This window comes from Aythya fuligula, chromosome 11, assembly GCF_009819795.1.
Source record: "Aythya fuligula isolate bAytFul2 chromosome 11, bAytFul2.pri, whole genome shotgun sequence".
NCBI lineage: Eukaryota > Metazoa > Chordata > Aves > Anseriformes > Anatidae > Aythya > Aythya fuligula.
Genome location: NC_045569.1, coordinates 7245397 through 7270617, shown reverse-complemented (window position 1 = coordinate 7270617; position 25221 = coordinate 7245397). Strand labels below are relative to the sequence as shown.

The 25221-nt window shown below is 38.4% G+C and overlaps 1 protein-coding gene across 2 annotated transcripts in view; it reads right to left on the bottom strand.

Moving 5' to 3' along the window:
• Positions 1-1004: 1004 nt before the first annotated feature.
• Positions 1005-25221, bottom strand: part of TLN2 (talin 2) — a 173151-nt gene continuing 148934 nt past the window's right edge. For both annotated transcript variants that reach the window (XM_032194875.1, XM_032194876.1), the window contains exons 52-59: positions 23968-24075; positions 19371-19476; positions 17099-17223; positions 10945-11070; positions 7731-7793; positions 7433-7615; positions 3145-3270; positions 1005-2221 (exon numbers count right to left, since the gene is read on the bottom strand). In XM_032194875.1, coding sequence (XP_032050766.1) covers positions 2093-2221; positions 3145-3270; positions 7433-7615; positions 7731-7793; positions 10945-11070; positions 17099-17223; positions 19371-19476; positions 23968-24075 — 966 coding nt within the window. In that variant the 3' untranslated portion in view covers positions 1005-2092. The remainder of the gene's footprint in view (positions 2222-3144; positions 3271-7432; positions 7616-7730; positions 7794-10944; positions 11071-17098; positions 17224-19370; positions 19477-23967; positions 24076-25221) is intronic.

The window sequence follows — 25221 nt, the reverse complement described above, 5'->3', positions numbered from 1 at the left end:
TACAACAGTAATAGTGATTTACCTTTTTTACCTTTTGACCTAAAACTTTGCATGAAGGCTTTTTGTGTGTGTAGGAATTCTTAACATTGAGATTCTGTGACACTACACCACTCACTGAATTCACTGTGTAAAAGTTGAGTGGAAAAAAAAAATACAATTGTGCTGAATTGTATAATACAGAACTTAGAATTGCGTCTCTAACAATAAGGGTTGTGTATGCACAAAAGCTTACACAATCATAGCACATCTGTCAATAATCAATGATTCTATCTGGGATTTCCCTTTTATCCCCTCTCATCAGCATGGATTCTCCAACAATTCTATTGTCTGAAATATTTCAGTACCAGAGAAGAGACTAACAACAACAAAAAGAAAATATTTGTACACATTAATATTTATTATTTTTGTAATCATTTTTCCTATATATTTAACACTAGTGTGACAAAATTCCTGTTAATTATATGTCATGCAAGTAACTTAAATGAGTTAGCACTATCTAAACTGGTAAACCTACCACTAGGGGTTACTTCTGAGTCTACAAGACAAGTATTTCTGCAACAATGTTGACTAGATGAGTCTGCATATAACATAATAGGCTCAGTTGGAGGTACTTTACAGGTATCTAAATGACAGCACAGCCTTCAGAAGCACTGTAGTGGCATCATCCTTTGACCTAAGTAGACTTGACATTATTAAGAAGGCTTGAGTGGAGGTGTAGGTATGTTGGAAATTGCTGTTAAGAGGGATGGTGTTTCTGCAGTTAGTCAGTTTATCTTTTGCTAGTTAAAGTTGCTGTGGTTCATGTTCCTTCTTTGACAGGATAAAAGGTAGAGTTTTTACTCACTCTACCCATGTTGCTATTGTTTAGGTCACAACAGAGATATTGAGAACATACAGTACCTTTCTGCAGCTGAAGACAAAGATTGCTGCTCAGACTGCTGCTATTCCTTCTCTGCAATTCTTTGGTGAGTACATTTTCATCAACACCAAGTATGAAAATAAACTCCCTAGAGTCCAGATCTTTATTATTTACATTACAGGAGGGGTCTACTTGTAAATCACTTATTCTTTTCTCCTACGACACCCACTGGTTTCAAAACAAAATAATTACAATTATTAAAAGAATAGCAAGAGTTGTGATAGTCTTTCATTGTACTGGGTATTTCCCTTTTTAACTAACATACATTCTAACAGAAATCCCACAGTACAAACCAGATAATTTCAATTACAAAACAGAACACAAACTATTCAGTCCAATGTGAGAGCATGTGTATGTGTGTATAATACTGTAAAAGTAGTCACACATTAGAGGTATATAATTCAAACAGCATCTTCCTTCATGAACCTGCTATAATTGAGGCAGTGACAAGGTTTCCATTTCTTTGTTTTCTGCGCTCTCTAAAGAATGGCTATTGCCACATTTTGTGAACCATAATACTGTACAAGCAGAAGCTTGTTGGTATCAGGTAAGGACTAATAACACTAGTGCAAACAGGTGCAGTGATACTTCCTCCAGTTTTGGGATGAACCAGCTATATAACACTGAAAGAGGCCAGGCATCTTCTTCAAACCCACATACGTGCATCTTTCCCACTCAAGACATATCTTTTTCTGACTTTATCTTCTCATTACAAGGGTAGGGAGAGAGCCACCAGCTCATGTGATATTTATCACATGCATGATTTCTTGACTGTTTTCCTATTAATACTATGAATGTTTTATAACAAGTTTTTATAACAAGTCAAGGAACAATAATTATGTCAAGCATCAGGAAAGTGACAATAATACTGATTTAGCATCTTCAATAAAAAGTAAAATATTTTGTCCTGAGATGCAAGTCCAGGAACGAACAGGAATGAACTTAATACTGTACCATTATTTGATCATCATGCACCTCATCTGACCAGATGACAAAGAACAAGTGTTTATTGCCCTCTGCTCATCCAAAGATATGATAAGCAGTTTATTTAGGTAAGTGCTTGGCATACCAGAATGTTGTCAGACCAGTTCTCACTGTACTGTCCCCCTTTAGCTTATTTCTTTAAAAGGAAAAAAAAAAGAGAGAAAAAGGAAAGAAGAACATCTCAGCAGGTTAACCCTCATCTTCTCTCAGCTCTGTGGGTAGAAATTTGTATTGCTGTTGGCGGATCTGAGCTAGTTTTTTCCTTGCCTCTTCCAGCTCTCTTTCCTTCTTCAGCATTTCTTCTTGGGCTGCAATGATCTAGAAAAAAGAAGCATGAATTAGGATAGCAAGAAATATTGTCTGTAAATCCATCTTTCTTTTTCTATGGCACCAGTCACAGAAAGGGCCCCCAGCATTACCCACCGAAGTTTCAATGTCTTCAGCAGGAATTGCTCAAATGTTTCCCAGATTCCCACTTGTTACATATAGAGGATTAAAAAAAAAAAAAAAGTATCTTCTAGCAGTTTTACCATACATCCAAGTTGGATTTTAGAATGCTGTGCTCCTCCAATATTCACTGTCCAATTAGCAAAAATTAGACAAACACCGTCTCTTAACATATTGTTTGTGTGACAGTAGAATTGCATACTCATTGCTGCATGGAACCAAAGTATTTTCCTGCATTTTGAAATGCCGAAGGAGAAATGACAGTACTACAGAAATTGACAAGTTACAGTATGTTCAATGGTAACCTCAGTTGATGCTGTTTCTTCTTATTCATAACAGTGAATCCAGAATTTGGTATAACATCAGAGCCTTGAAATCTTTGTTATTATTTCACCATATTTAGTAAGGTCAATATAATGAAATGTCATCATTTCTTATCTCTCACACTTTGTCTTTGATGATATACACACAAAACTGGTGTTCCATTAGGACTTGGGGATATTTAAACTGCATAATAGAAGTTTGAAAAGAGCCATTAATTTAATCAGGATGAAAATTGACAAGATATTGGACAACTGTAACTGCTCTTATGGTAACCACTCAATAAAGAAATGTAGTCATACTAGAGCATTTCATGTTGCTGTTATGTCAGCAGTTACTTAACCGAGGCAAGTGATTTATCATAGATCTCTATGTAGCTTTGTCCAGTCAGAAATACAACGTGAACATTGTAATGCTATGCTATGTTTCCATGACAGTTTTTCTCCACTTCAGTTACTGGTGATCGTACCAACCTGAGCAATTCCACCCACAAACTTTGTTTTGACTACAACGTCGTCATCCTCCGCTTTTCCAAATGCTGCTTTTTGAGCCGCCCTGACAAGATTGTCTGATGCTCGCTTGACAGCATTTCCTGCGGCCTTGAGAAAAGACAGAGAAAATTCAGTAATAACAAAAATGCATAATTGTAGCATTGATTCTTCTGAGCACCAAAACTAAAACATTTTTGCTTACCTTCACAGGAAGGCATCGTTTTTTGTTTCTTTCCAGTGAAAAGAAAACTAATCCTTCCAAAAATCTAAGCTTTGATCAAAATCAATCTTTTCTACTAGAGCTAAAAGGTGGAGCTGACACCTTGTTTTGGAGCACTCAGGTCGTGAAGGCCATTTACTAGGAAACACCGTGTGCAGACAGCTGACTAGCATAGCGCTCAGCATCATATGATCTGGCACTGAATTTGCTCTAATGTACTGGTGAAAATCTGAAAAGCTGACTCTAAAAGAGTAGCCCATGGTTTAAGAGGTACTGCACATGGAGGTGTAAATGAGATTTTTGATATATCACTGGTGGTTCTTAAAATTTGTCCCAGATAACACATGCGTCTGATATTTTGTATTTCAACTTGGTTGATACACCAAAGATTTGACCTATGCCTACTTCTTGGCTCTTACTGGAATCCTCCTCCTTCCCACCTATCTAATCATCAGTGTCAGAACAGAGGCAAGAAAAGAAACTTCTGGGCTGCTGTGGACTTAGAGCTAAGAGGCGTCATAGGTCACTCATTCTGAGAGACTGACTGGGAGACTTATCTATTTACGTGCTACTCAGTTGTACATACAAATACTGAAACACGTTTGGGGACCACCTTTTAAGTGCTTTAGCAAAGAAACAACTTTATGAAATGGGGCAGAACACCAAAGATATTTCTACCTTCTGTGCAAGAGAAACACCTGTGAAGAATTTAGTTGAGATACCAGAAGGAACATCTTTTAAAATTGATGTGACTTTATCACTACTCAAACTTGCTTCTGCAATCCTGTATGGCATTACTTTTTATCAAGTACTCTCAAGAGTAATTGAATACTTCGTGAAGGGAAGGATGTGAATGGTTAAATCTCCTAATCCCGTACTTGAACCCTGGGACTGGGAAGATGTTTATCCTGCAAACTAAATTTTAAACACCTTTTAGCTACAGGAGTGGATTTGCATGTCACTGAGATATTCCTGCTGCATGGAATGATGAGCATGAGGAGGTTGGGGCAGATGTAGGTAAAGCTTAATCTATTGACCAACAAGACTTGAAAAGTTTACATAGGGTTAGTGAACTTTTGATCTGATCCAGTAGCGTAACATCTCACACTAACTCCTGCTCATACAGCAGATCAGTCAACAACATCAACACACAGAAATGTTATCACAGACTGCAGAGAGAAGGCAGATACTTGCAGTGTTGTGACAGGAAGAAAGAGAGAATAAGAAGACCATTCTCTGTTCCATGGCTCCCGATGTCCCCGGGGTGTTATGTTGTGAGAACATTTGTTCCCACAGAGGCCACTGGCCAAGACAGCCTGTACTGACATGCCGGAGGTACACAGGCAGCAGGAAGGGAAGCCACATGGACCAGCTCTTAAATCCCCTCTTGTCCTATTCCATATCTCAAATATCACCTCCCTTTCAACTTAACTCTTTTTCCACCTGAAACGACCCAAAAAACAAGTCATTTGAAATTTGCTTTGCCTAGTCTGGACCTGATCCAAAGCAAATGGAAACATTTTCACTTATTTCCTTAAGTTTTGGAAAAGACTCCCTAACAGTGCATTCCAAGCCAGCATTCATGGGAAATGCAGTTCAAATGCCTTTTCCCAAAGCTTGCAGCTGTTTGTGGGGCTAGAAAAGAGAAAAATAATATACTCAAACTCCTGTACCTAGACTACTGATTAAAGCTATATAAAATCATTTGTGCTGGGGGAAAAGCCAGCTGAAAAACCATAGTAGATTTGGCAAATCTACCAGTAAAAATATTTGGTAGACATCAACTCACTGTTTTTGCTATGATAAAGGACATTACTTCCAAGTGCAAACTGCTTTTCCCTTCATTATTCATTTTGAGACTAATGTAAAGCTTAATAAAGTGGCAAAGTTCACTTTCAACCCATGCTTAGACTTGTCTCCTTTTCACATTCCCTTCCAACTTTTCACATTCCAAGGCTATTTAATAATATTTGCCTACAGTGACTGAGTACCCTGAATTTCCTGGCAGAGCTGAGAAAACACAGCCTCTAGTACATGATTTTGTTCCTGTTTCTATTCTTTGTTCTGCATTTAAAATTCATTGAAACCCATCTTGGCATTTGGATATGAAAGTAAAGGTTGAGTTACAGTTGGAACTATCTTCCAGTTACTGATACCTCCCCCACAGACCCATGACAAAGCCAGTCCACATGAATCCACATTGAAGCACTAAAACCATCTCATCCCTACGGATAACATTAACATGCCACTGCTTTCTGTGGAAACAAACACATCTCATACCCTCATACATTTATTTTTTCTTCCTAAATACTTAACCCATTTTTCTATGTTGAAAAAATGACAATATCAGTTCCTCTTGCTCAGACAGCTACTCAGTCACGTATTTCTGCTAGACTTGATTCTACCTATCCATATGCTAGTTGTTATATTGGACAGCTTATAATATAAGCATCCATTAGCAGTATCTGTGGTAAAAATTGAAAAAGAGGAAATTCCACTGTCACCAGATACTAGATATTGGTGTGAAAAAAAAGGAGCTGAAATAGTTCTCACATTCCAGGCTGAGCCTGCAGGATTGGAAGTCAGAAGAGGCTGTAGCCATTTTTAAATAAACACCCTCAAACAAAGCTCCAGGAAAGACTTTACCCCTCATAACACAATGCTAAATTCAGTAGCAGTTCAGACAAGCTAAACATGAAAGGGATATGTAATGTAAAAATGAACCAGTTTCATTTAAAAGTGTTAAAATGGACAAATGGACTTAGGTTGAGGTGTTGCATCCAATTTTTATTTATTTATTTATTTATTTATTTATTTATTTTTTTGGTCTGACAATGACTCTCCATTTCAGAAAATTTCTGTTCACAACTGGGGTCTCTTGACACCTAGAAACAAAGAAAATCTGAAACTGACCACATCCCTGGCTGTGAAGCAAATGCTTCATTGAACATATGCATAATGTTGCACAGGTCAGAATAATACTCATGTGCAACCAAGTTAAGCCTTCTTAATAGTTTGCAAGCTCATGCAACGCTACAGGCTAGGGGAAGAGTGTCTAGAAAGCTGCCTGGCAGAAAAGGGTCTGAGGGTATTGGTTGATAGCTGGCTGAGTATGTGCTAGCAGCATGCTCAGGTGTCTAAGAAGGCCAACAGCATCCTGGCTTGCAACAACATCCAGGTGCTGGAGTGTGTCCAAAGAGGGGCAATAAAGCTGGTGAAGGGTCTAGAGAACAAGTCTTAGGCAGAATGGCTGAAGGAACTGGGGTTGTTTAGCCTAGAGAAAAAAAAGTGCAGGGGAGACCTTATCACTCTCTACAACTACATCAGAGGAGGTTGTAGCAGGGTGGAGGTTGGTCTCTTCTCCCAAGCAATGAGTGATAGGACAAGAGGAAACAGCCTCAAGTTGCAGCAGGGGAGGTTTAGGTTGGATACTAGTCAAAATTTCTTCACTGAAGTGGTTGTACCAGGCTGCCTGGGGAAGTAGCTAAGTGACCGTCCCTGGAGGTATTTAAAGATGTGTGGATGTGGTGCTTAGAGACACGGTTTAGTGGTGGATTTGGCAGTGCTAATTAATGGTTGGACTTGATGATCTGAGAGGTCTTTTCCAACCTAAATGATTCTCTGATTGATTCTCACTGGAGGCCTAACTGAACACAGAATAATTGCAAAGAAACTCACTACACTCAGTTGCTGTAAAAATACACACAAACTTTCTCAGCTCATGTATTCCTGTAATTGATAAGAAGTATACACCTATGAATATTGCATCTAAACCAGGCTAGGCAAAGACTAGTCAATGTTTGCATCTCTCAACATCTTTCAAAAATGAAGAATAAAACAATGAAGTGAGATTTAGTTACTGCTGAGTAATAAGAAATGCACCACTACTTCATCCTTAATGAACCGAAGTCCCCCAGAATCCCACAAGAAAAAGTGAGTATAAGTCTGGAAATTCAAGAAATGTCCAGAAATTCTGGATTTGTTCAGCAGTGCTAAAACAGTGTTGACACAGCATTGCTGTGGGTTTTCAGTAATGAAGAAAACAAGTACCTGTAGCCTCCTCATGGCTTCAGAGTCATGATCAGCCTTTACTTTGCAAGCCACAAGAAGTTGTGCTGTAGAAGCTGCAACTTGTTTTGCAGATGAGATGAGCTTCTCCTCACTAGCGTGGCCTTGTACTGAGGCATTAGCTGCTTCACAGAGATTGCTGGTTGCAGCTGCCACCATTCGGGCCTAGGAGTTAGTAAAGAAAGTCACTGTGTGTTCTTACAGGATATTATTTCTGCAGAGAAAGTACTAGTTTGCCTGATACGTTAAGGACTAACAAAAAAGAGAAGTAGTTACTCACAGCGGAAATAAGTCCCTGAGACCACTGTCCATCATCAGCTGCATTTGCAGGGATTGCTCCAACCTGAAAAAACAGTTCAGAGATGGCTTACAGTGCAACAGAAAATACAGCTATTTTGTCTTTGATTTAGATCAGTGAAAAAGGACATCTGCAGCTGTTACTGAGCACAACACATAAAGGAGCACAAAATCCACTTGAAAGTTTGGAAGTTAGTTATCACTAAGTGTGCTTCCAGCACACATCTGCCTGCTGTGTGGTGGTGTCCAACTTGCTATGCTGCTTGAATTGCCCCACCTTGAAACACATTTAGAAACCCCACAGTAATACCCGTTGCAGCAGAGACTTTGGCCTAAGCAACACTAAGCAGTTGCTCATTAACTCTGGACCGCTCAAACAAGTTATTTCTGTCTCCACAACACATTTGGATTTACATGATTTCTGAATTTGTTCTGATTCTGGCATTATGGAAGGGTACAAAACAGAAAGCTCCCCAGGGATGTCCCCTGACTGCCTTTGACTCTAGTAATAGCATTTGAGGAAAGCATCCCATTTTTCTGCATGGTTCACTGCTGCTGCTGAGTCCATAGCATCAGCAGTACTGGCAACAACCAAGAAACAGTTTTCTTCCCATTTCAAATGAAAAACCAGAAATAAAAGCTTATAGTTGGTCACCAACCCCCAGTTTGCCTGGGTTTGGGAGTTTTGGGGACAATAGTTGGAAGATGTGAAATGTAAACATGGTCCAGAACCTTGCCATGTTTTAAAAGAAATGGAAACAGGGATTTGTGCATAATGAGGATCCCAGGGATCAGAACTGAATCCTTACGCATGGATATGGTGACACCGTTGTAACATTATGAGAGAATTCAGTTATACAACAGAATATGCTAGAGTTCCTGAATTTGTAAAGTTTCCAAGTTTTCTTGCCTAAGCATTCCCAGAAAAATAATTTGAAGTAGTCCATAAATAAAGCATTATAGACATTGGTGTCCAGAGTGTGTGGGAGAGAGGGGAATAGGGGGAGAATATACAGGCAGGTGTGGTAAAATAAGGTAGATCAGATCCAACTTCACAGACTTCATCTGTTCTGCAGAAATTGCTATAAAATAATTTCAAGTAAAATTTCTTCAACTGCAATATCGTGCCAGTTTTCCCTTTAAGTTATTTTCACAGCTTTTACCATGTAATGTGGGAAATTTAAGTGGGACAAGAATGTGCCTGGTTCACATATATCCATGCAGTTGTCTTAGTATTTCCCATTGCCTCCAGACCAACTAAAAGGTCAGTGAGAAATCAGTAGTCATTACTCTTCAGTACTAAAGAGACAGATGTGGAACAGATCAAACTTGTCCTTCCTTCCTATGTACCAGCATCCATATCACATGCCTCAGAAAGTTTCTTGCAAAAGCAAAACACTTCCTTCAGCATCAGCAACTAAATCCTCCCAGCAGGCAGGTTGGAGCCATTCAATATGGGCAAGAATTCCATCAATTTTAGGAGCCAGCTTCCCATATTGCTGACTAATCTGAAGGTAGAGGTGCATACGTGTCTGAGGATAACCTGAAGTGACAATTATCTAAAAACAAGTAATTAGTAAAGACAGAAAGGAGAGAAGGAGAAAGGGTTGTCACTTCCTTGTGTCAGAAATATCTTATGGCCTTATTTATTTGTGTATCATGAGAGGAACATGCATAAACAATTCCGAAGGTTTTTTTCATTACATTTTCATTTTGGCTAGGATTAATTTCTTTCCTTAGAGATCACTGCATTGTCTGCTGGCTCAAGAGATGAGATCCTAGCAGGCAAGCAATTATCAGTAAAGGCTATTCAATGCAAAAACTTGATGATCTTACAGCAAGTCACCATAGAATAATGAAAGATAAAGCAGAACGACTAAATTCAGTAAAGCAGGCTGAACAAATCTGCTGTTATGGTACTGCATTTGACAGGTGTGCTTCTGTTAGAATAGTAGACTATGGCTTTCCTTGAATAGACAGATAAAGGTGTTTTTTAGCGATTTTCTGAACTTGGATAGAAAGCATGCAAGTGACATTAGCCTCAGTCTGAAAGATTCAAATGGAAACATATTTGAGAGAGCAAATAATCCATAACTACCAGACAGATATGCAGGGCTCACACCCGTACACAATTTATAACTCTATAGTGCTGGTGGTGAGGAAAGTAAAGCAAGCTGTATATATATAATGAAACTAAGAACAGGTCTTATCACATAAAAGTAGACTGCTCAATAGTCTACATGAAACAGTAAGGTAGGTCAAAACTGTCACTGGGGGACTGTTTCCACAGTCAATTTCAATAGGAATTAATAGGTTTTATGTGTTATCAGAAAGTTCAATAGCTACAGCTTATAGAGGGTCTTTTCAAACAATTGCATTGCTATTGTTCCAAAACAAGTGTGTTGTATTCCTGCTGGAACTAAAGCAAAAAGTTCCACAGGAATTACAGTTTAAGTAGACAGAAACTCTTTTGTAACAGGATCCATGATGCAGTCTGCTCAGAATAAAGACTTAGATGAAATTAGAAACCATAACTATACAACAACAATGATCCTATAAACAAATTGTTCTCACAAGCAACATACCCATTCAAATTTTACATTTCAAATTATATTAACAGGAAAAAAAAGACAGTGACAGATATGAAATGGATTACAAAGAGTTCAGTTCTAACAAGACCAAAAGGATAATGGCATGTTATTAGCACTGTTTCATTGGTATTTACAAGCATGTCCACTTGAATGTACTCAATTTGCATGCAGGCCTGTGTCCCCATTGGATTAGACGACAAAACACTGAGGGAACAACTAGTGAGGCTCTTTGCTATTCCTGTCCACAATGGCATTGTATACTGTGATGTTTGGGTTTGGACCCCCAGGCTGTGACAAAGGGACTCTACATTACTAGCTTGAATCACATCTCTTCATGAAATGAAAAAGACCCCACAACCTCTCTGCAACTGAAACCTTTGAAGAAGCCAACTACTTGATTACAGTTGCTAGACTTAAATTAGAAGCATTATTTTAAGCAGATCCAGGCCTGGGCCATGTATTCTGGACAAGGAATTAAAAGATTTACTTTTTTACTAGTCCATTCCTCAGCTTCTTTTGTACTCTTTCAACACAGAACAGTTAAGAGACTAGATGCAGTTTCAATACATCTCCTCAACACTGTTGCTACTTTTCCTGTTTACCCACCTTTCCCTGTGCCACCAGTTCTCTCTGTGCTGCTGAAGCTGACTTCACGAGGGCACTGGTAGCAGCAGCAATGGATTTAGCTGCTTCCAGGATCTGTTCTTCAAAATCCAGAGTCTCATCTGCTTGCTATAACCAAGAAAGAACAATGCCACACATTATTCACCAGAAAGAAGTTGCATTTTGATGATCCACAACATATGTAAGCTGAAACAAGATTTTGAAACCAACCAGTACATTAAAAAAGAGGTACAACGTTGTTTTCTGCAAAGGAGTTTCATCTGGTCTACAGCTAAAAATCAACATAAATGATCTTAAATATTAAAACACTCTTGTGGCTGATCACATGTGAAATTGAGTATCACATGAGGTATTTCAAAAGCTGCCTTAAACTTTCTAATACATTACACTCCATCAGGGATACTCAAAACTACCTTCAGAAACCTGCAAGTCTGAAAAGAAATTCTTGCCTTTACATATCAAAATCATCTCTGTAGTGTTACAATACTGGCTTCCAGAATCACTAAATGAAACGGGAGGGTTTTCTAAATACTTAAATACATAAGGCATTAAAAAAGGTACAGTAGTAGCCATATAGTATCCCATTCACCTGTACTAAGAAGTGTAATAGAAACTAAGCAAACACATAGATTTAGCATCTTTTAGTAAGAGCTGCCATTACATAGAGAGCAGCACTGTGCAGTAGTCCACTTTAGTCATCTGGGAGATACAAGGGTCCAAAGGTCTGTCTGGAACAATTCAATCATCCATACATGTCTTTCAACAGGCATGTGTGAATAGACAGATCAACTGTTCCTAATGAAGTTTCCTGCTATTTGAAAGGGAAATCTGTTGTGCCATAAAAAAATAAAAACCTTCCTTGACTTGCTAATCACTTAGACACGCACTAAAAATGCTTATTCATTTAAGCATCTTACTAGTCTCCTGAATGGTTAACAAAATAGATAGATAAATGGTTATGATTGGTTGTTGTTCTGTATATATATACACATATACATATATATATATACATACACACGCAAAATAAACCAATACAATTTCTTTTGATTGTGATTAAATCACAAACCTACCAGAATCCAACACAGTATGACCAGTAGGACTAGTGGATACAATACCACAAGAGACCACTTTGTGAGATGAAGCTTTTGAAATACAGGTTTCGTCCAACTTATGCAACCATCACATTGTTGTGTCAAATAACTAGGAACACAAGCTATGTGAACTGAAGAGTTAAGCCTTGCAGATCAAATGCTCAGTTTTTTTTAAGTGCATCCATCTAAATTTCATGCAGGTTTTGTTCTGCTGTTACTACTATCTGATGTAATATTAGTCAATCATTAAATAATAAATAGGTAGTGACAATTAGTTATAAATTTGCAAATCAGGTGGTGCCTCAATCCTACAACATTTCATGTAATTGCCACCGTATAAAACTAAAACAAAGTCCAGAAGATGAAACTGCATTGTCCATGGAGAGCAGAAAAACTTAATAATCTGAAAAATAAAAACTGATGTGCAGATGAAGTAGTTTGGCACCTAAAATTCTTTCTTAACCATTAGGAAGAGCCACCTAATGCAAAGAAAAATATTTGTCTTGTGTTGCTGTTGGGCTAATGTCATCAACTGAAGTGTATGTCTTTCTAACAGAAATATGATAAGAAAAGTCTTCGTAAAGCGAGTAACTCATGTCCCACCTGTATTTTTGACTATGCTTGCAATGTAACATCATAACCAATTTTATATCTAAATGGTAATTACACTGAGTTTCTCAAACTTCCAAATCCTACATTTCCTGTCATCTCACAACTCCTTTGATTTATGGGAAAAATAATAATCTATTGACAGTAGATATCCTCTGTGAAGAAATGATTTTTGAACTGGCCTTACACAGCACTCAAACTGTATAAATTCTGTTGAGTTTTCATCTTCTCTAACAACTTGTTTTCTAGTAATTCCCTGTAGTTTTCCTTCAGCATTCTCAGGTATTATATCTAATGGCTGGATGCTTATGTCTGAAATGAAGTAGACACAATGCCTAATCAGCACTGTGGGTATATTTACCTGCCTGTACCCACCTAAGAGTATTCCTTAGCAATAAGTACATGCCAAAGTCCAAGACTGAAAGCCCTACAAGAGCAGTTATTGTTGTCCTCATTCCTGTTATTGAAGACTGTGTCATGGTAGGTTCACACTCATCAGTGTTCTCAAAACCTGTGTCTGTTCACAGCCTTCATGAACAAAGTTCGCAACAATGGTGTGATATTTGGCAGAATATTTTGCATTGTAAGACTTCAGTTACTTCAGAGAGCTATTTATATATATATTTTTTTTTAAATCACAAATCTGAGAGAAGTGATTAGCTTCTCCTTCCTCAATTTGCCACCATGAAGACCAGAACCACTCTCTCCATAACTTTAAACTAATAAGCTACTAATTACTGCCTATGTATGGGAAAGGTCAGTTGGAAAACAAGGTCACCAGAACAGAAAAGCCAAAATGATTAGGCTAGCTACACATTCTGTAATATAAAACATCCTGAAGAAGTTGATTGTGCCATTGATAAAAAAATCCTTGTTTTTGTACTGTCTTTTAGCCAGTTTTCTAGAGAATCTCCATTATGAGGGGTAGCATAAAGTCATGATTAATAGAAGAACAAATAAACCCCCAGTGAGATTGCTAAACATTAGAAAGAATTACAAAAGACAAACCATTTTCTTTTGAAGCAGCTCTCATCTTCTATTTCATAAAGAGAAAACCAATATGGGTAATGTTAGTGCACTGAGCATGGAAAACACAACCATTTCAGTGAAAGTCAATTCTTGGCATAGCTGCTGCTTGCTATCATAAAAAGACCTACATAACTTACAAGTCCCTCCATGAGCACATCTACTGATAGAGGAACACTTCGTGTATATATTTAAAGTTGGATTACATTAGGAGTCTGCAGGAAGTCTTCTAAGCCTGCTTGAGAGCGAATGTACTCCTTCATATTGCATTCTACTATGTTAAAACCCCCGGAGACAGGGCAGGACACTGTAGGAATATGTTTGATATATAGTTGGATTAAATAACAACCTAATATATCAAACATATCACACAGAGTCCTGCAGAAAAAGACATCCAGATTTGATTCATCTTGGGGAAAAAAAGGACAAACTGCTGAAAGTTAACAGCAGGGAACTCTTATTGACTGCTAAAGACACTTATGTTTGAAGGCACGTGCCTGCAAAGTAGCACGAAGAACATACCAACAGAATAGTGCGGGTACAGCAATGCTCTCAGTTGCTGTACTACATCTACAGCACCATTTTCCTTAAAGTGTTCTTTCCAGTATTACTGAAACATGTAGTTTTTAGTAGCTAAACTGATTTTCTTGTTCAAAAATGAATTTGGGAGGTTGTTATTTAACAGCCAGTGGCATATTTACAGAACAAGGGTCAACAGGTGGCTGCGCTGCAAGACACAACTGCCCAGAGAAGGGAAACAAAAAAATTCCAAGCTCAAAAAAAAAAAAAAAAAAGCAAAAAAGCAACTATTTAAAGGAAATATGACAGCCAAAACTTGCTTAATAAATAAAGATCTCATTGCTTCACAGATGATTCCCCGCCTTCAACACTGCAATGAAAATACTTATCAGGTTTCCAGTTTTCATGTTACGGGGAGGAGTAGCAAAGCCTATTTAGGAAAGTCCTCAAAGCGCTTGCAAGATACAAACTCAGAAGACAGATATTAAGATATTGCTGGGGCAATGAAGTAGCAGCAGTCTAAACATCTTAGGATGTTTAGATATTCACCTGCAGCCAAACTACCAGGCTGCAAAGCCAACAGAACATGCACACACCATACAATGAAATCTGGGCAGCAGTTAGCAGGGCCGTGTCTTACTAGAGACTGTTCTTCTAAACAAAGAATGATTCTCCAGTAGTGAAAAGTGAAAAAGCCTCATACTATTGCTCTTAGACTATGACATCATGAGGATAGGATGACTGCAAAAATATGAAGAGAAAACAAGCAAAATAAAAGAATTAAGAAGTAGAAAAGGACCAAAAATAATCAGATGGAACAAATGAGAATCAACCCTACCTTCAACGACTGATTTTTTCTTTAGAGGTAACAGACAAACTGGAAAACAAAGATGAAAATTTCAAGTCTAAAAGAGGCTCACCCAGAAATAGTGAATCAGCCACCAATTAATAAGGAAGAAGATGGTGGTTTCTTACAGGCAAATTATGCTAAAATTAACAGAGAATTTATCTGCAGGCTCACTTAATGATGATTACTATTAACTGAAGCAAGATACTGGTGTAGCTGGACCAGCAGTCTGTTCCATTGTAACAAATCACTACTATTGGTGCATTTCGTAGACTAAGCATAAGAAAAATCAACTGTATCAACCCTGTTACCTAGCTGAGGCATTCACTCTGCAACACCATGTATGTTGTCAAAGACTTGAGCATCAGAAAGTCAGAGCCTGTTAAATGCAGGGAATCCTACTCTGGGAAGACACTAGTGAACACCAGTCTTGTCCAAGCTCTTCAAGAGAAAAAATGGTATTTGAACCACTCTGTGATCTTCCCTGTACCTTTGATGTGCATTACAATCCGTACTGTGAAAGGGATTAAACATCTAAAGAAAACGTGGTAAAGTCTGTTTAATTCCCAAATTAAACAGAGTTGAATATGAATTTTACTTTCAGAAAATGACAAATAAGCAGACCAATAAATCACACACAGACTGGATACTCAAATTAACATGTTAAATGAGGAGCAGGTGTGGGCAGTAGTTTCTGTATTCACTAGAAAATTACAATGACCCTGGAGTGGCTTCGATGTTGGAAGGAAACTGCTCTGCAGTTACTAGGCAACACACATACGTTATTGTGCAATGATTGTATAGAAAAGGTGATGGAGGACTCTTCCTCTCCTCCAACCCAGCCTGTGTCCTCTGCTCTGTAGAGTCTCATTATAAGGGACCATTTTTTCTTTATAAACAAAACGGATGCACTTGTTAAAAAAAAAAAAAAATGCAGTACAAAGAGCATTTCTTTTCCATGAGCTAATTTATTCCTGTCACCAAAGGGGGAAAAAAGTCCTGAAACTGTGAAGTTACCAAGAACTATTTCATCTGATATTCCTGAATGGCGTAATACCACTCTGCACTGAAAACAAGAATCCAACACTGAATGTTCTTGAGGCCCTGCTTTTTGAAGAGACTTTTCATTAGCTTTACTGTTAGCATTAGTTAGAAAACAATTCTGTACCTACAAAGCAGCTTAAGCAAGGAAAGAGATACATAGTCCTTCCTGAATTCAATTACAAAGCTAAAGCGCAATTTCATTTTGAAGAGATAGAATTGTAGGCAGCATGGTAATTTCTTCTAAAACCTGTTATTCCACACTAGGCAAAAGGTAGCAATTCTGGGTGATCCAGTCATGCATACAGCCAGAAGTAACAGCAGTGTTATACATTCCCTCCGTACCACTCATGAAAATAGTTGGTTTTATTTTATATAACATATTCAGACACATTTGAAATGACCTGGCAACATACAGCACTACCTGCTTTCACAGTGAACTGTGAATTTATTTTCCTTCAGGAAAATCGAAGAAGAAGGGTTATACCACATATCTGATCTGGTACCAAAGTAGTTACTCTTTTATCATAGAATAAAATATCATGGATTTTATCTCATAAAATCCTGAAGGTCTTTCGCATTCTGCTCTATCTTTTCTGTTTTGCTGCTGCTTCCTCCCACTATACTACACACATTGAGATGAGAACAAAGGGTCTTCAAAGAAGAGCAAGTAAAAATGACTTTTCACATCAATAAAGTATGTTTGGAAACAGAAAGGTACATGACCAACAGTAATGATACCGTGACACAAGCATTTCTAACATTAGGCTTTTCTTCCTTTGTTTGCTCATGACTTGTGCTTGACTTGCTCCCTGAAAAGCATCTTTTTAACCTCTACCTTCAGGGGTGAGTCCCACCCAGCGCAGCATCTAGTGGCACTGAGACTGATGCAAATGTTTGATTGTTTATACCATGAACATGGATGGTAACAAACACTAAGCCAACATATGGGCTATTTGCATCATCTGCTTTATTCAAAGAAACAATTGGGATAGACACTCACCTTTGGCTTGGCTCTTGGTTTCAGCTGCTCTAACTTCTTTGCTGCAGCCTCAATTGATGCTGCAGCCCCTAGTAGCTCTGTCTCTGCAATGACCGTTGGATCTTCTGGATCCACCCACTCTGTCCCTGAAATTAACAGAGACGAAGACAATAACTTCAGTGCCACTGCAAGCTGCCATTCAAACAGGGTGATTTACAAACACACTTGAAGTGTCAAATACAGCATGAGTGTTGGAAAAAAAAAAAAAAAAAAAAAAAAAGAAAAAAGCTAATTTTAGTAACATAATGGGATAAAATAATTAAAAAAAATAATAAAAGTATTCAGCAGGCAAATCTGTTATGAAAATAACTTAATTAAGAATTGCACAATTAAAGCAGCTTCAAAGAGGAACACTGTCCACACTGGGAACAAAACTAGCTCTCACTCAACTTTGTTATCTGGGCTCTTACTAAAACCTTGATCAAATTGTAAGGTACAGTGAGAAATCTAACATTGCTAAAGATGACAAGTTACAGACAATAGATAATCCTCCACAGCATGCTTTTCAGAGTCTCTCTTTCTGGCACTGGTTAGAGATGAAGCTAGCACTGAATGAAGAAAGCATGGTTTTCAGCAATGTGTTTCTAATGCATTTTAGAAAAGGCCAATAGCAGTTTCTGTAACATATCCAAAGGTCAGTTTTTTTGTTGAGTTTTTGGCATTAATTTTGGCTCAAATAAATGTTGTAGGTCCACAAAGTGAATACTTGGCTACAGATCATCTCCAATTTGTTAAGTTCATAGTGCATCCTTATTTTCATTTTCATAACATTATTCTCTGGGTGACAAGATTTAGAAACCATCCATATTTAGAATTGAGGGAAGCAATGAAACGGAAAAGAAAAATCAGCTTCTGGGAAGAGAAGGAAAGGAAAAAGGAAACTTCTGAGTTCATAAAAGGCAAAGGGAGAAAGCAGCATCACGGATGGAAACAGAAAAGGATGGGAAGCAGTGTACACTGACAAAGGAAGACTAAGTTAAAATTAAAAAATAAAGAAAACAATCTCTTTGGGCCTTGTTAAATTTAGTGAGACTTGATTAGGAAGTTTATGTAAACTTAATAAAATATCAACATTAATCCTTATTAAGGACAAAGGGGTAGAAGGATACTGGCACTTTGCATCAAGAGTGGTATAACCCATTTCTGATTCATCAAACACCAAACAAAAGAACCTTGAATGCTTATGGATTCACACCAGCTACAGAATGATGCACTTTCTGCTATGGATGACCAAATCATAGAATACAAAATGACTCGCTCGTATTTATGATGTGCTGGAAAAAAGCAGAAGTTCATTTGTGTTGTAATCCTAGTGAGGTACATCTCATACAAACTTATATATAAAAGACCAAAATATTACTAGAAACAATTTCTCAGCCTAGTTGGTGTACAAGACAAAGGAATTCTTTATTAAACACTAACCTCGTCCAGATAAACAAGGAAAAAATAATGGCATTTTTGTTAGAGGCAGCATACAGAAACACAATCAAATCCAAACCTCTAAAATGTAGGATTTCCTCTTAAAAAAAAAAAAAAAAAAAAAAAAAAAAAGGCATTTTACAAAGGTGAAAACATTCGCAATCTAGATCAGTTAGGAGACAGAATTTTACCATGTATCAATAAAAGATAACTGTAAATGGTTAAAAAAATTACTTTGCACAAAGAAACTTCTAAAGTGAAGAAAAAAATGCTGGCAGGCAGTAAGTAAAAAAGGAATTCAAAAATGAAAAAGTGAAATTTAATTTTAACGTATATGAATTAAAATCCTGAAATTGCTGAAAGTAAGAAAATATCTCTGAAGATGAGGATAGCAACAAGATTTTTTTAAAAAGCGTTTAGGGCATATGAAATCTCTGATATTGGCTTGGCTTCTTAGTAAATGAAATGAGAAATTTCAGAACATCCTAAAGACTGCAGAAAAGACTAGAGTATTCAATTTATTTTCCTGGAGAGGAACATTTGTTCTTTGCTACACATGTACAAAAAAGCAAAGAGTTACTGCCATCTAAGTGTAAGCTTGCTTACATGGAAGTGTCATGACTAAGATCATGACAATGGCATTACTAACTTGTACACAAGTGAGTGCTGGGAGAGAAATTAAAGGTATTAAATTAGATGGTACCAAGATGCCTAGAACATAGTAAAATGGTCTTCGTTAGTTTTTGTTTAAAGTACAAAAGTCATGGATCACTTTCTCTAAAAACCACACCAGTAACCAGGCTACCCAACTCACCTTTCATTGCTTCTGCTGATTGGATGAGCTCTGTAACAGCACCAGCAACCCGCTTGGAGAAAGCTGACAACTGATGCTTCAGCTCTGGAGTTGGTTTTTGAAGGATCTAGAAAAAAGTAAAATTGTCAATGAATCACTAGGAGCAAGGCTTATACTGTGATGGCTGGTGCATACTAGGAAAGAGGCAGGGCTGGCCATTTCTACAGGAACTGCCAATGTTGTCTGGAAATTCTCAATACTAAAACTAGGGCAAAATCCTTCAAACCTGAGGCATGTGGGAGTATGTGGGAGGAATGCACAGCTTGGGCACTCCATTCTCAGATATTACAGTCATTATATTAAGGTATCAAGCTTAGTCTTTCTAAACTGTGGGAGAAGAGACCACTTGCTAGTGTTATCAACTTGGCTGAACACTTTAAGTTCCTTTCTTAGAAACGGAGTTGTGCAAACTTGTGCTAGCTGCCTGTCCTGGAAAGAGTCAACAATTGTGCCTGTCCTGGAAAAAGTCAGCAATGGTGAACACAATGGAAATGCCAACCCTGACAAGACCCTTAAACTGATGGGAAAGAAAGAAACCTCTGAAATGAATTTGCATCAAGTACTACACTGTCCTTCAAATGGAAAGCAATCCATAGACAGTGAATTTGACTTCTAACGATGTCTGGCTTCCTCTAAACAGAAAAAACATTTGCATTTTTAATTACCACATTGTAAGGAGAAAGAAGATTAAGTTCTGGAAATTAATTTATACTTAACAACTGCTTCTGAGAATGACAGATACATGGAAAGATTTAGGAGCAAAACAAGATATTGAGTCTCCAAAGTCACATTCAGTTCTGTGTTTTCTTAACACTTGCAATCCCTCCCCCCCCCCTCCCAGCAGCTTTGAAAACTAGACACACAGTGAAAATACATTTGTACATTTAATGTTTTTGTAAGCCTGTTTCCCGTTTTGCAGTGAAATGCCTAGCCCCTTACTCTGAGAGAATAAACTAAACCTAATTGTTTCCTTAATTTTGCCTGATGAAAATTCTGACACATGAGGAATTTGATCTCTTTGGAACCGCTGGGTCAACATATGGGCACACTGGTCTGCTTCCTCAGGATGATCCTTAGTCAACTAGTTTCCACAGTAAACAGAAGGACGTGAATCCTCAATAGCTAAACAATCTGCAGTATTGTCAAAATGAATGCCTCCTGTAACAACAAGGTTATAACTAGGATTTATTCATTGCATAGTTCTTTAGAACAGCAGAAATTGAGCATCTCAAAAGTGATCTTTTCAAACAAGCAAATACGTCAAAAAATGCGTAAGTGCAGTCAGGCTCCATAGCAAGGAAAGGAATAACATTTTCTGCTCCAGCAACTGTGACACTAGTGCCACCTATATGATTGCTGGGACAGTGTTGGAATTGAACAAGTGGATGCAAATGTTAAAACTGAAAGGATTATCAACTACATTGTTCTAAAGGCAATTTACAACTTGCAACAGACCCTCATCCCCTGCAGACCCACATACAGACATGACATGAGAATAACAATGAAAGCTTCAGAGTTCCACTTGACTCAGCACACATCAATACTGAGATGGAGCAAGCACTGGCATATGCATAGGAGAGCAGATCCGTCCTCAGCCTTCCTAAGAACACAGCTTACAAGTTGTTTTAGACTAATTTGTGCATGCCCAAGAAAGCCATGGTGCTTGGAAAGGGTTGCAAAGAATAACAACGGATTCTATAGGTACACTGATCGCAAAAGAAGGAACAAGGAGAATGTACCCCCTCTGATAAACAAGAAGGGAGAACTGGTAACAACAGACATGGAGAAGGCTGAAGTGCTCAAATTCTTGGCCTCAGTGGTATCCATCAGGGGTCCAACTTGGAACCAGTGCTGTTTAACATCTTTAGCAATGACAGACAGTGGGATCAAGTGCACCCTCAGCAAGCTTGCAGACGCCACTAAGCTGAGCAGTGCAGCTGATACAACAACAGGAAGGGATGCCATCCAAAGAGACCGGGACAAAGCTTGAGAAGTGGGCCCACGTGAACCTAATTCTTCACTCAGAGGAAGGTGAAGCCCTGGCACAGGCTGCCCAGAGAAGCCCGATCCCTAGAGGTGTTCAAGGCCAGGTTGGACAGGGGGCCTGGGCAACCTGGTCTAGTGGGCAGCATCCCTGCCCATGGCAAGGATGGAGCTAGACAATTTTTAAAGACCCCTTCCAACCAAAGCTATTCTATGGCTCTATGAAATACAGTTGCTGAGTACTACTCCTTGGCATCTCAGTGTTGAGATACGGACACAGTCATCTCTAGTCCGACTATCAAAGGCATTACTGAACTGATTAATAATTGTATTACAAAACACCACCTAGACTAATTACAGATTTCTAATCTGTGATGTCTTTTATGAGGTTAAAAATTAAATGCAATCGTAGACCTAGGGGTGCTGAAATACCAGAGTAACAGAGCAGGAAGCAAAAGAATTTCTGACTCTGAAACCATCTTGCTGTCATTTCCTTTAATCTGAGGAAAACAAACCTGAGGTAGGATGTGAATGGCAAGAATGTGTATGGCAAGTGAACGGCTCAGGTAAACACAGAACAAGAAAACAAATCATTTGGATCACATCCAGACTGCATCTCTCAAATCCAAACAGAACTCAGGAAAAAGAGTCCCAAGATCAAAAAGTTGTTCATCTCCTTGGTTCAGTGCTCCTCCAGAAGAGATCTTTTTTTCATGCACTTTCCAGATCCTGTTTGTATTTATGGAACATATTATGGATGTATTACATACAAGACTAGCTCTATACAGCCTTCTGCAAACAGTCAAGATGAAGTTATCATTCCACCCATCTTTTTTTTCAATAAAGTCATTATCCTCTTCAATTTTGGTTGGAATCTGGGTCAATGGGAGTTTTCTAAGACAGCAAGTATTTGGGGAAGGAGAATATTCTCAGCGCTTTTGGGTAAAAAAAAAAAAAAAAAGGCTTAAGGGAAGAAACGCCTGTTTGACTTACAGAACAGAACAGAATGTGGAACGTAAGCAAAGAGGGAAGAATAAAATGAGCAAAAATTGACAGGTTCTGGCATATAGTTTGAAATCTGTTCTGGTGTACAGTTTGAAACAAGTACTGTGACGGAGCATGGGAGACCAAATCTAAAAAAATACCCAGATTTCTTTTAAACAAAGAAAAACATTTACACATCTAATGTGAAAATTTTGCAAGGGCTACAAAGGTAGTGAAGGGCCTACAGAGGAAGACGTATGAGGAGCGGCTGAAGTCACTTGGCCTGTTCAGCCTGGAAAAGAGGAGGCTGAGGGGGGGACCTCATTGCGCTCTACAGCTTCCTCACAAGAGGGAGTGGAGGGGAAGGAGACGATCTATTCTCCTTAGTCACCAGTTACAGGACCCATGGGAATGGTGTTGAGCTGAAGCATGGGAGGTTTAGGCTAGACATCAGGAAGAGGTCCTTCACCAAGACGGTGGTCACACACTGGAACAGGCTCCCCAGGAAAGTGGTCACTGCACCAAGCCTGTCCGAATTTAAGAAGCGTTTGGACTGTGCACTTAGTCACATGGTCTGAAATTTTGGGTAGACCTGTACGGTGCCAGGAGTTGGACTCGATCCTTATGGGTCCCTTCCAACTCGGGATACTCTGATTCTATGATTCTATTGCTACGTAGCTCTATGACTTACATTAAGAAACTCAAACTTTCTTCAACTATTTTCTTTGCTAATGGCAAGTATAAACAAATAAGTTGATGTAATTGATTAGACATGCTGTATTCTCATCAGTAAGTGAGGCTTACATTTGCTAATCTGTAGTTTGTGGCTGCAAACTGCAGTTTCAGATACTTTAATATGTCCATTTAAAGCCACTTAAAAGAAATCTCTAGGAATCTGTGAATGTAGCTGCTGATTCAAGTCATCTCCAGAAACTTGAATATTTCAGAAACCTTTTTTTCTAACAGGCATTATTGCTTCCTGCAGTTATAATAGCAGCAGAAGAGCAATATATTATTTGTTAATTATCTGCGGTCAAGAAAAGACACCTGAATACAGGATTCGTGAGTATGGATTTCACAAGAGAAGTTTATTCAGAGCTTTTGGGGTGCCATGGGTTGGAAAGCTCTTTGTGATATGGTGCTAACTTGGCGTTTGGGGATGACATTGGTAGGTGCCTCATCTTTTTCTGGAATCAGAACTGCAAAAAGCATGTCTAAGTGTTTTCATAAAGTTTTCACAACCTCTTTGGTGTGGGGAACCGGAGTGTGCCTAATAAATCTAGAACTTACAGTAGGTTTAAAAAAAAATATTGAAATGCCTTATTTTAATTTCTTTGCTGAGGACCATTTTTACGTCAGCACCCTTACTACCTCCATATCTGCTCTAGAATGCAATCCAATTTAGCTACTTCCAGTCTTCCTTATGTCTTGCAGTTTGAGCTGAAGTACTGAGTTTGCTCTAACTTGTTTTTCCTGAATAACAGAACTGTTCATAAAGCATGTCACTAACAGCCACTATTATAAAAAGTTCAGAGATGTTATTTCCATCAAAAGGGACCCAGCACGTGCATGGAGACCACTGCTTGCTTACCAGGAGAACATGTTCCAGGAGTTCCAGGTATCCCAGCGTACATTCTGTTCCAAAGCGCAGGGCTCTCTCTCGAACTTCTTCACTCACCTCTTGGTGATACGATGCTTGCTGCGGAGGCAAAACAACATTAGTACCCCCCACTGCCCCCAGTTGAGGAGGTCAATGCAAGGAGGACAGAGGAAGGAGAGGGGAAGAGATTTCTTGTAAAAGACAAAAAACGTTAGAGCTTGAGAGCCACCTATTTCTATTGTAAAATAGGTGAGCAAACTGAGCTTCAAAAGTAGCAGGGTTCCAGTTTTCAGAAAAGCATTAATACATTTCCCTTTATTAGCACATCTTCCTCTCTGGCTGTCCTTCATCAGTCTTACTCAGCATCCTTCCTTAGGCATTGTCAGCAGTAGTACTACTTTCTAACAGTTAAAGCCAAATACAGAAACCCCTGAAGAACACTCTGAAAATAGAAGAATATTTATGATTTCTTTTAATGAAAATGTATCACTTCGAAAACATCTTGGGGCTGGAATTGGCTCTTGGGTTGCATCCGGTGTTCCACAGTGCAAGGTTTATGCCACTGTGGCTCTTCCTGTTTACTAATATCAACAAAAATAAAAATTATAAGAGTAGTTTTGCAACCCAAAAATGGGTATATGCATGTTTCAGGTCACAGAACTGCTAAAACCCTATTTTATAGTAAGCCTGGGCAGTCAGTCTTGAAGGAATCAATAAAGAAATGGTCATCTGGTTTAGAAGCCAAAGTCTGGACACAGACAGAAAGCACTGTACCAGAGTTCAAGCACCATCCTAGTGCTCTTCTTTTTCTCACTTTCCCTTCTCCCTTCCATAAAACAAAGACAAGGGTTTGTTCCTCGTAGAAAGCTTTGCAAACGGCAGATGAAAAGTGCGCTAGAAGCACCACGATGTTGTTATTCTACATGAGAGGGGAAAAAAGCAAACCAACCAACACCAAAAAACACTTAGCTGCTTTTTGTTATCTTAAGACATTCTAAGTAAAAGCTTACTCATGGCTTCAACTTGAAATAGGGATTTCATACAGCAATAGACAGCATGAGAACCATCTCTTTAAATACAGACAAGCAGCAGCAGCTTTTGACTTCTTAAGGATTTCCACTAAGTATAATGTCTGACAGAAGCCTGAATAATTCAATCATTTAATCAAAATAAAAAGTGAAAACTGCAGCCTATTCGAGTCTTGTACTTTCTAAAATAAATGTCTGTTTCATTGGGATCTTCTAA